We start from the raw sequence: 11,440 nt of genomic DNA on the forward strand, positions 1-11,440 counted from the left end.
TATACAAACAATAAATACCTAAACAATGTCTAGTCCATTTGCATTTGACAAATTCAGAGAAAATAATTCCATTATTTATCCTATTTTGGTAAGTCCAAAATGTACCTGATTCACTTTCTATCCTAACTTATATTGCTAATGGAACTGTCTTATAACACCTTTCAAATTTATACACTTACAGCTCTTAGTGAGTTTTTCTGAAATCCTTAACAATGATAATTATAACTATAACTAACTGATCTTCAACTCCCTCAGAGACCCAAGAAGGAAATAATACTACTTAATAAAAAATAAAAACAGGAAATGCATGCAAGCAGCTTCAAAAAAAAAATGTGAATTGACAGAAACAGCCAGCTGCCTGGACAGTCACCTGAGGTTTCTCCACAGTGTTGGGGCATCATCTTCAGCCTATAGGCTTAGCATACTCTTTTGTGAACTAGGATGTATATAAGGTCAACAGTTTGACCTCACATTTGGTGAGAGCAGTCCATGTACCAGAAACACCTGAATTCCATTAGTGTCATGTCATGATTCAGGATTTTAAATTCTGGAAATTATTGATTTTTTTGTTTGTTTTTGTTTTTTTTAATTCAGCTGTCAATTTTTCTTGGCTGTGTATATGTGGCTTCATCTTGGCATCCTGTTCTTCTCCACATCTCTCTATTAAACACCAGTCTACTATTGAGAGGGGTGAGCTTAGTTATTCTTCAAGAATAACTGTTTTATCTGCTGTTCCATTGCACATCAGAAGCCATTGGCCCACTCCCTGTTCAGCTGCCTTTGAAGAAAAGGGCATGGTACCTTTTACAGATTGCAAAGGCCACTCACTTCAGGGATGGTGCCAAATTGTCCTGGCTTCAGAAGATGCCTTTTGTTAAAGCCACAACCACACTTGTTTTGGCAAGAATCGGTAGTCCTTTGTTTCATGTCCTGTCTGTCCTGTTTGTCAGCAGTTGATTCGAGGATACTTTGTTGTCCAGTGGCTAACTTTTGCCACAATGAAAGTTAACTCCATATGCAGTTTCTTCAATGCCCATATTTTGTCTGAAGTAGATTGGTACTGCCAGGAGCTGACATGTCTCATAGTCATAGCAAAAAGGAAAAATTCCTAAGTTATTAAAACATTTTAAATGCCATATTCTGTAGATCTCTGAAGGGTTTGAAGATGACCTATCTAAAATATATCTGTTTGATCTTGAAAACATACCTAATATGACTACAAGTTCAATTGTAATGTCTAACCACTAACTTTCATTTCTATATATCCTAATAGTTGGTAATACTAACATTCAAGGATTAGCAAATTGCATTACATTGTTAAATGAATGGTATAAATACAATATCTCGAGCAAGATTAGAAATATGTATATGGCATATTCTAACAATCTCAGTCTCAATAATAATAATAATTTGTATACAATATAAAACAATCCAATCCAATGTAAAGTATTTAAAACTAGTAATTGTCTTTTTCTTTTTTCTTTTTCTTTTTTTTTTCTTTTTTTAAACAAGCACCTTTTGCCTAGCCCTTTTTCTAACCCTTAACAACAACTTGTAACCAACCCTCCTAAACAATGAAAAGTATCCCAGACCCAAAACCCATAAAAAGACCAAAAAACCACCCACCCCACAACACCCCTTTGGGAATGTGGGCATCGTATTCTTAAAATTGCTTCCTGTTGGGTATGGGTGAAGTTATCTTTATTCTGAAAAGAAAAATTTTGGGTTAATTGACAAATTCTAGGAAAGGTAACTATATTCTTTGTTATCCATAATGCCAAAGTTCAGGGTTTATCTCAAGTCCTTATTCAAGTAGTCTTTGAAACTGGATCATTTCAGCTAGCCATCTCAGAATTGCTCTAAGCACTTTGTAGTCCAAAGCTGATCTGTAGATGATGTTTGTCAGCTTAGTGATATTATTTTCCATGTGGAATTGTCGTTGTGGGGCCCCATCTTCTTCCTAGAGATTTCAGTTGATGTTAGGCCTGGCCGTGATTTCCTGCAGAAAACTGAAAAGAGACTCGAACACAAAGACATGTATAGGCAGCTAATCGAAGCCTTTTCTCTAGAATTAATTAGTATTCTATATGACCATTATTATCTTAACAAAGTTTAAAATATATATATCTTGTAAATTTTGATATAAAATTCATACTTTAAGAAAAGTTTAAAGAATCAGAATAGAATCAAAGAATTGAGATTAGTAATAGAATAGTCCCTTAATTAATTTGGTTTTTCTCCTGTCCCATGTCAGAGCATGGCTCTTTCTTCTGGTATGATACAGGGAGTTTTCATTTTCCTTTTAACAACATGCTTGAGTTTAAAGGACGAGAAAGCCATTCTCCAACTCCAAAATCAGCTTGAAACTTTAATTGAACTGGGACTACAAGAAGACCAAGAGTATCAATTTTTTTAGAGAAGAGCAGAAACAAACATTTAGGAAGATTTATGAAATTTTGTAGATGATATACCAATAGGCCATTTTACTCTTTTTCCTGGGATAGATGATTTGTCCTTTTTCTTCAGTTGTCTCATTTGTCCAGTGTTCTTCAGATTTCTTAGCCTTCATTCTCCTAAAAGACAAAAACAAAAACCCTTCCCCAAGACTAATTTTGGGTGGTCCCCTTTTGGCAAGTTACATCTGATTAAATGAAAAGGCATGTATTAATGGTATAAGTGAGTTTAAACTGGATGGTCATGTTGGTTGATGAACTATCACCTCCTCTAATTAAGAGGTCTCTCTTGTTCAAATCGAACCTTTATCAGTTTTGATGGTACCCACAGCTTATAGTCTCCTGCAGAAACAAAAGCAAAACCTCGTCCCCAACGTAACACATACCTGGTTTCCATTCTGAGGTCAGCACATCCTTGAAGTATATAGGCTGATTTAATTCTGTAGTTTTTTCTATTAACCAATGTCTCTCTGCAGCTGTTGTTCCTTTCTTGTTAGCTCTGAGAAAATTCAAAGTTAATAGATCATTGTGCAGTCTATTTCTGGGGGTTTTTGTTACCCCTTTCTGTTTATTTATCATGTTCTTTAGAGTTCTGTTGGATCTTTCTATAACTGCTTGGCCTGTAGGATTATGTGGTATACCTGTAATATGCTTTATATCATAATAAGCAAAAAACTGTTTCATTTTAATAGAGACATATGCTGGAGCATTGTCAGTTTTAATTTGTGCAGGTATACCCATGATGGCCATAACTTCTAGCAAATGAGTGATTACAGAATCAGCTTTTTCAGAACTCAAAGTAGTTGCCCATTGAAATCCTGAATAAGTATCGATAGTATGGTGTACATATTTCAATTTTCCAAATTCCACAAAGTGAAACACATCCATCTGCCAGATTTTATTCCTCTGAGTACCCTTTGGGTTACATCCTGCTGGTAATGGTGTCTGATTGTAGAAGGAACAAGTAGGACATTTCTTTACAATTTCCTTGGCTTGTTGCCAGGTTATGGAAAAATCCTTTTTTAAACCTTTACTATTGACATGATGTTTCTTATGAAATTCTGAGGCCTCCAGCACATTTCCTATCAATAATTTATCAATCTCATCATTTCCTTGTGCTAGAGGGCCTGGCAGACCAGTATGGGATCAGATGTGAGTTATATATAAAGGATGACTCCTTTCCCTAATTGTATCTTGTAATTGAATAAATAGTGAAGTTAATTCTGAAGCATCAGGGATAAATTCTGTAGTCTCAATATGTAATACCACTCTTTCAGCATACTGAGAGTCAGTAACTATGTTGAGAGGTTCTGAAAAGTCCATTAATACCAACAGAATTGCATACAATTCCAATTATTTGAACTGAATTATAAGGACTTTGAACCACTTTACTTAAATTTTCTGATTTGTAACCTGCCTTTCCTTGTTTTTGGCATCTGTATAAAATGTCCGAACTCCAGATATGGGTTTTTCACATACAATTTGAGGCAAGATCCAATCAGCTCTCTTTATAAGATCAATTTTATTGCTTTTAGGATATTTGCTGTCAATTTCTCCCAAAATATTACTGCAAGCTCTTTGCCAAGGTTCACTTTCTGTCCATAATTTTTCAATGTCCTCTTTAGTTAGAGGTACAACAATTTCTGCTGGGTCTATTCCTGCTAATTGACGAAGTCTCAATTTTCCTTTCAAAATTAAGTCAGAGATTTTTTTCCACATAAGTTTTTAATTTTTTATTTGTTTTATATGGTAAAAATATCCATTCCAATATAATATCTTCTCTCTGCATTAATATTCCTGTAGGAGAATGCCTAGAAGGTAAAATAACCAAAATGCAATCCAGCTTTGGATCAATACGATCCACATGTCCTTCATGTACTTTTTTTTCTACCAAGGCCAATTCTTTCCCAACTTCAGGAGATAATTCTCTTGGACTATTTAAGTCCTTGTCACCTTCGAAGGTTTTGAACAAATTATTCAGTTCATCATTTTTTACCCCAACAATAGTTCGTAGATGAGAAATGTCCCCAAATAATCTTTGAAAGTCATTAAGAGTCTGTAGGCGATCTCTCCTAATTTGTACCTTTTGAGGTCTAATTTTTTGTAGCTCTATTTATGTTAAAAGATAAGTTAGATATAAAACATTAAACTGACAAATATAAGATAGATAGGATATCTTCTTTAATATTGTAACTGCAATTCTTGCTTGATAATTGTTTTGTTATCTGTAATTTTACTATGTGAAAGTTAACCTTCCTTTTTTAACAAAAAAAGAAAAGGGGAAGTGCTGTGGATATCACTCTGTGTAAATAAAATGCTGATTGGCCAGTAGCCAGGCAGGAAGTATAGGCAGGACAAGCAGAGAAGAGAATTGTGGGAAGCAGAAGGCTGGAGGGAGACACTGCCAGCCGCCGCCGTGACAAGCAACATGTAAAGACACTGGTAAGCCACAAGCCACGTGGCAAAGTATAGATTAATAGAAATGGGTTACTTTAAGATAGAAGAAGTAGATAACAAGAAGCCTGCCACGGCCATACAGTTTGTAAACAATGTAAGTTTCTGTGTGTTTACTTGGTTGGGTCTGAGCGTCTATGGGCATGGTGGGTGAGAGAGATTTGTCCTGACTGTGGGCCAGGCAGGAAAACTCTAACTACATCAACCAGCAGAGAGTGGCTTGCAGTTGGTCCCCATCGTCCTTGGGCGTAACAGCAGCTGGATCAGCAGCAGTGTTTTCTTGTTCTGTATTCATGAGTGTGATCTCCATTTTATTCCTTAATAAATAAGTCGTCTTCTCAGACTTCTGTGGATTTCTCACATTATGTTTTGAACAAATCCTCCTCCTACCCTCCATTCCAATTCCTTGCCTATCTTCCCACTAGTCTTCCATTCCAACTTCATGTGCTCTTTTTTAATCCATTTAATTATATTTGTATGTGCATGGTTGTAGGACCATCTTCTGAAGCATGGGTAGTAGCCTCTCAGGATCACTGCCCTGAAGAAACGACTCTTCCTCCCATAGCAGCCACCAGTAGGCAGCAGCTCCTCAGCTAGGAGTGGAATGTCATGAGCTCCTCCCCTATCCATGCTGGATTTTGTATGGCTTAAACTGGTGATAGTCTTGTGGAAGCAGTCAAAACTACTGTGTTCGTGTGTACAGTCATGCTGTTGTGTTCATCAAATAGTGTTTTTCTATAGACATCCACTTTCTTGCTTCTTCTGCTCTATTTTTCTGTCTCTTCTTTCAAATTATCACCAAGTCTAAGGGAAAGGGATGTGATATGGATGTTGTATTTAGAGCTGAGAACTGCACAGTCTCTTGTTCTCTGCATGTTGACCAATTTGGGGTCTCTGTATTAATCATCATCTACTACAAAAAGAAGCATCTGTGACGAGGGTTAGAGATGCACCAACCTATGGGTATGATGATAAGTCATTAGGAGTCAGTTTAATACTATGTCCATTTAGCAGATTCTTCTGTGGGGTCCATGACTTGTAAATCCATACTTTTGGGGCCCAGTTAAATATACAGACATGAGTTCTATCTTGTAGAACTCAAATTCCAACCAGAAGGGGCAGGTCAGTCATTCTAGCTCTCAGAGTTTTCAACTGGGTAAGAGTGTTGATTATATATATATCTCTCCCTGGTAGCATACATAGAGCCTTCCAACACTAGCTAGTAGGGATGAAATTTCTAGGTTGGTATCAGTTTGATTCCTCCATGTTCTGTGACTCAAATGTGTGGGGTCTTCAGCAATATGGAGTTACAAGTTCTGGACTGTAACCAGAGCAATGGCAATAGACTGTAATGTTTTAAGGGTTGTCTATGGAACCCCATTGGCCAAAAACTATAAACAAAGTAGCCCTCTACTTTCCAGTGGGCTTTTTTGTTGATAGCCTGTGTTGTCTTGGAAAGGCACTGTCCCCCCACTGCATTTTAGGGAAACTCATTTAAATACCATTTGTATATGTATATCTTTTAGGAAGCTTCTAAGGTAGCTTCCATGCAGCTTTTTAAAAGATCATTAGTATTAGTAATTGTTCCACCTGCTCTTTTTTCTACCCTGCACTCCATCCCCCATCCCACTTAACATTTCCTGTTCCTCTAAGCCATTTCCTTCTTTGTACCACCTACTTTCGATGCCCATTTTCTTAAAATCCACCCCCACCCATAGTCTCCTTACCAGCTTCCTGGCTTTTATGGGTATTCCAATCCAAGTACACATTATCTAAAGAGTATAAGTTATCACCCACGTCTCAGCAAATGTTACAGATACTTGAAATGAAAGCATGTTCTTTTGCTAGACAAGTGTCTGTAACACGAATCTTAAAAGGTCTTATTAATAAAAACACCCAGGAGCCAGATATTGGAGTGAAAACTGAAAGATCAGAGAATCAGAATAAGCCACAGCTAACCTCACCTTGCCAACTTCTCAGCCGATCCTGTTTCCTCAAACTGCAAGGCTCTGAGTTTTCATTAGAATGGATTTCAACTGAACTGCTGCTAAAAGCTTAAAAGCCTCTAGTTCCTGGTATTTACACCTTATATATCTTTTTGCTTTCTGACATCACTTCCTGGGATTAAAGGAGTGTGTCACCATGCCTGGCTGTTTCCAGTGTGGCCTTGAACTCACAGAGATCTGGATGGATCTCTCCTCCAGAAGACTAGGATTAAAGGCATGTGCTACCACTGCCTGACCTCTATGTTTAATATAGTGACTGTTCGGTTCTCTGACCCCCAGGTAAGTTTATTGGGGTGCACAATATATCAACCACAAGTGTCCTGTCTTGATAGAAAGTGTGCTCCAAATCTTTCCTATCTTTACTTTTTCTCTCTACTTGTTACATATATTCAAGAGATCTACTGAGATCATCAACATTCATGTATTTCCCTACCCTCGTTTTAGTTTTGCTGTATTTTTGTATGCTGTTTTCAGGCTCTGTTACTAGAAGTGTACTAATTTAGAATGCTATCTTAATATGGACTGTCTCCTTCATCACTGTGAAATATCCCCTATGTCTGACTTAACTAAAGGAAAATATCTCTTTAGTTAAATATAACAAATCTGATATTGGTGTATATTCTATAGTACTCTTAAAAATAGTATTTGCACAGCATATAATATACATCTTACATTTAAGCTATGTTTTTTACATACATTTAAAGTATGCCTCATATAAGAAGGCATATAATAGTCTTGTTTCATTCTGATGATCTCACTATTTTAACTAGACTTAGCTAATTATTAGTACAGTTGGGCCTAATCTATCACTTTGCTATTCAGCTATATGATCCACTTTTTCTTTGTTCCATTTTTCCCTTTTCCTGTCTTACTTGGATTAATTATGTTGTAAGATTCTATCTCATAGCCAACATTGGCTTATTAGCTGTACTTCTTTGTTCTACTTCTAAGTAGTTGCTCAGGAGTTTGTAATATTCATTCTTAATGTGTCACAGCACACCTTTGAAAAGCATTATGCCACCTCACATACACCATCAGATTACAACAATGGCTGTTCAATCCCCTTGCCTATTCATATTGTCATTCTTTTCTTACACTTCCTTCTGCATGGCTTAAACTCCAATACATATTTTCTAAAGGAGATTTAAAATGATGATTCATTAATTAATATTTTATGTTTGAGAGAGAGAGAGAGAAATCTATGTGTTTGACTAAACATACCATAGCATTTGTGTGAACATCAGATAACTTTATGGAGTCACTCACTTTTTTTCAGTTTCTAAAGATTCACGTATTTATATTTTAAATGTGTGGGTATTTTGTATGCATGTGTATCTATATAGTGTTATGTGCAGGGCCCACAGAAGCCAAAAGAAGGCATAAGATCCTCTGAGTTTCAAGTTACAAATCATTATGAGCAGCCATACGGATGCAGGAAATAGTTAGGATCTGAGAGAAGCCCCCAAGAAAGACCAACAGCCACATACGCAATTTAGCAAGAGCATTTATTATTTCCAACAGGTTGGGGTGGCACATAGAGACTCCAAAGAGAGGTCGAAAGCTCCTTTTAAGCAGAGTTAGGGGAATTCCAGAGAGGAGGGATTAATCTGGTGCTGATTAGTGGAGGAAAAATTCGTCTGGCACCTGATTGGTGGGAGGCTTCAGTGGTTAGGGACTGTCGACCTACAGGGTAGGAAAAGCTATCTTTAGCTAGCAGAAGGCTGGGGGTGGGGCATGTGCTGATTGGTTGCCCCTGAGTTGCGGTCTTCCTGAGAACTGCTTGCTCAACTCCAGCCAGTTCCAGTAAACCGAAGTTAAGGCCTGGTCCTTGGCAGGGCTGTTAGAAACCTGTCATGGCTCTGGTCTGGCTCCCCAGCCCTCTCAGAAATCAAACCCAAATTCTCTAGAAGAGCAGGCAGTCTTCTTTACCACTGAGCCATCTCTCCAGTCCCAACTTCTTCTTTCTCTACATGAGCTCTAGAGATTGAAACCATGTCTTGAGGCTTGAGTTGTTGGAATTACAAGTGCCTTTGCTTGCTGAGTCATCCTGGTGGCCCTGTAGAATTATTTTAAAGTGTATTTGAGATTAATTTAGACATTCAGAATCTCTGTCTTCCCTCCATTTTATATATCCTCATTTCAATGTGGTATTACTTTTCTCCCATTTGAAGGACTTTTAATATTTATTATAGTACAGGTGTGTGAGTAATAAATTTTCATTCTGGGCTTAAAATCATAAGTGTGTCATATTTTTTGGCATATAAAAATCTAAGCACACAAATGTTATCACTTGATACTTTAAAGATACTATGACATTGCTTCTGATTGTCACTGTCTTCAACAAGATGCCTAACTGCCTTTTATAATTCTATGGAAACTGTTCTGGTTTCATTTCGGTTGCTGTGACAGAAACCTTGACCAAAAGGAACTTTGGGGAAAAATGAATTTATTTGACTTACACCTCTAGGTTGCAACCCATCACTGAGGGAAGTCAAGGCAGGTATTGTGTAACAGTTTCCTCTACAATAGGAACATTCCATCTTGCAGAAAGCTTATTAAGCAGACATGTAAACAACTCAAATTGCTTCAGGAAGTCCCTGAAACTGATCATATCCACTAGCCCCCTCCCTGCCAGAGTAAGCAATGAAAGCTAAGAGTCCCTCTCCAACTGAGAAGCAATGAAGACTAGCTGCCTGGAAAAAACAAAACCCAGCCAAGCTGCCTGGGAGAGATGTAGAGCAGCTGAGTCAGTTGGAAAGGACAGTCTCTAACCTGTTAAGATGCCTGCGAGCTCTGCAGTGTTCTATAGAGTCTCATCTTTGGGAACTGTCACCCATGCTGGGGTAGGCTTTGGTGATGCAGCTATCTCTGAGTCATTTCTGCTCCTATAAGTAACTCTAATGAAATGCATTGGTTCACCAAGTTGGACTTTAGTGGTATCCTTTCTTTGGTCTGTCATGGGATCCCTATCTGGAGTGAGTAGGGATGTGTGGTGTATCTCCCCAGGAAAAGTTTTGTGACACAACAGCAGGCCTGCTTACCATACCAGACATTAGCCCAAAATGAAGAACTCACTTCACAGCCAAAAAAAGAAAGAAAGAAAGAAAGAAAGAAAGAAGAGAGAGAGGGAGGGAGGGAGGGAGGGAGGGAGGGAGGAAGGAAGGAAGGAAGGAAGGAAGGAAGGAAGGAAGGAAGGAAGGAAAGAAGGAAGGAAGAATGAAAGAAAGGAAGTATAGAAGAAACTATTGAGGAGGAGGATGCTGGCTGGCTCATGCCTAGCTATCTTTCTTATATAGTTTAGGACCTCCTGCCTAGAAATTGGTGCTGTCAGTAGATGACTGGTCCCTCCTACATCAGTTAATAACCATGACAATCTCTCCAGACATGCCCCCAAAACAGTCTTATCAAGGCAGTTCCTCAGCTGAGATTATCTTCCTGGGTAAGTATATGGTTTGTCAAATTGACAGTACAAGCTAACCAGAACATGAGCAATTTGTGGTTTTCCTCTGGAAGCTTTTAAGATGTTTTTCTTCTCATTATTGGTTTTGTCAATCTCATTTTGATATACCCTTGTATAGTTTGGGGTGCAGGAAGGTAAGAATGAAATTGTGTTTTTCTGTTGCTTGTGTTTCACTGAACTTCATCTTGGGGTGCTATAGTTTGGATATCATTGAAGGGTCTCCTTGAGGGTTCATATGCAGGAAGTTTGGTTCCCCACATTTGAGGATGACAGCTAAAGGGACAACTTTTGAGAAGTGAGACCTAGTAGAAGGTAATTAGATGATAGAATACCAATCTTGGAAGGGATTAATAAAAATATCATGCATCTGGAATAGTGTCCATAAGAATGGGTTGTTAAAAAAAAAAAAAGACAGTCTCCATTTCTGCCAGGACCGGAAAGGATGTTGGTGTAGAGGACATCCACTACCATGAGTTCCGGTACGTTGCCAAAACCTCAGATGCGTGGTCTTCTGGCCAAGCGCCTGTGGGTTCACATTGTTGGCGCATTCGTTATGGCCCTGGGAGTTGCCGCTTCCTATAGGTTTGGCGTGGCTGAGCCCAGAAAGAAGGCATATGCAGATTTCTACAGGCATTATGACTCCAGGAAGGACTTTGAAGAGATGAGGAGGGCTGGTATCTTCCAGAGTGTGAAGTGACTTCAGAATGTACAGAATTCTTTGGATTGCACTCGATAGAAGTTCATTGCTGACCTGTGTTCCTGGACTATGAAACATGAATATGTGGGCTAAGGAGTAGTTTACTTCAATAAACAATTAAAAATTTAAAAAAAAAGAAAGAAAGAAAAGACAGCTCCTTAGCCGCCTGCATCTTCTTTCACAAGCAATTTCTGTCCTCCTCATATGTGTTTCTCCCATGATTCCAAGCACCATGCTCTTCTATTTTGAATGTTTCTCTTGATGCTAGATAACATTTTTTTTTTTGCTTTTTCATATTTACAAGATTTTAGTGACTTGTGATGTTTTATCTCATGTGTGAGTAGTTTAGATTTTTATTCATCTTTAAAGA

At 38.0% G+C, this 11,440-nt stretch overlaps 1 protein-coding gene across 1 annotated transcript; it reads left to right on the top strand.

Annotated features, from left to right (window-relative positions):
- Nucleotides 1–10,794: 10,794 nt before the first annotated feature.
- Nucleotides 10,795–11,190, top strand: LOC118593473 (cytochrome c oxidase subunit 6C-2-like). Its single transcript, XM_036202963.1, has one exon. The coding sequence runs from the start codon at nt 10,843–10,845 to the stop codon at nt 11,068–11,070; it is 228 nt and encodes a 75-aa protein (XP_036058856.1). The 5' UTR covers nt 10,795–10,842; the 3' UTR covers nt 11,071–11,190.
- Nucleotides 11,191–11,440: the final 250 nt, after the last annotated feature.

The sequence above is a fragment of the Onychomys torridus genome, chromosome 11 (assembly GCF_903995425.1).
Source record: "Onychomys torridus chromosome 11, mOncTor1.1, whole genome shotgun sequence".
Taxonomy (NCBI): domain Eukaryota; kingdom Metazoa; phylum Chordata; class Mammalia; order Rodentia; family Cricetidae; genus Onychomys; species Onychomys torridus.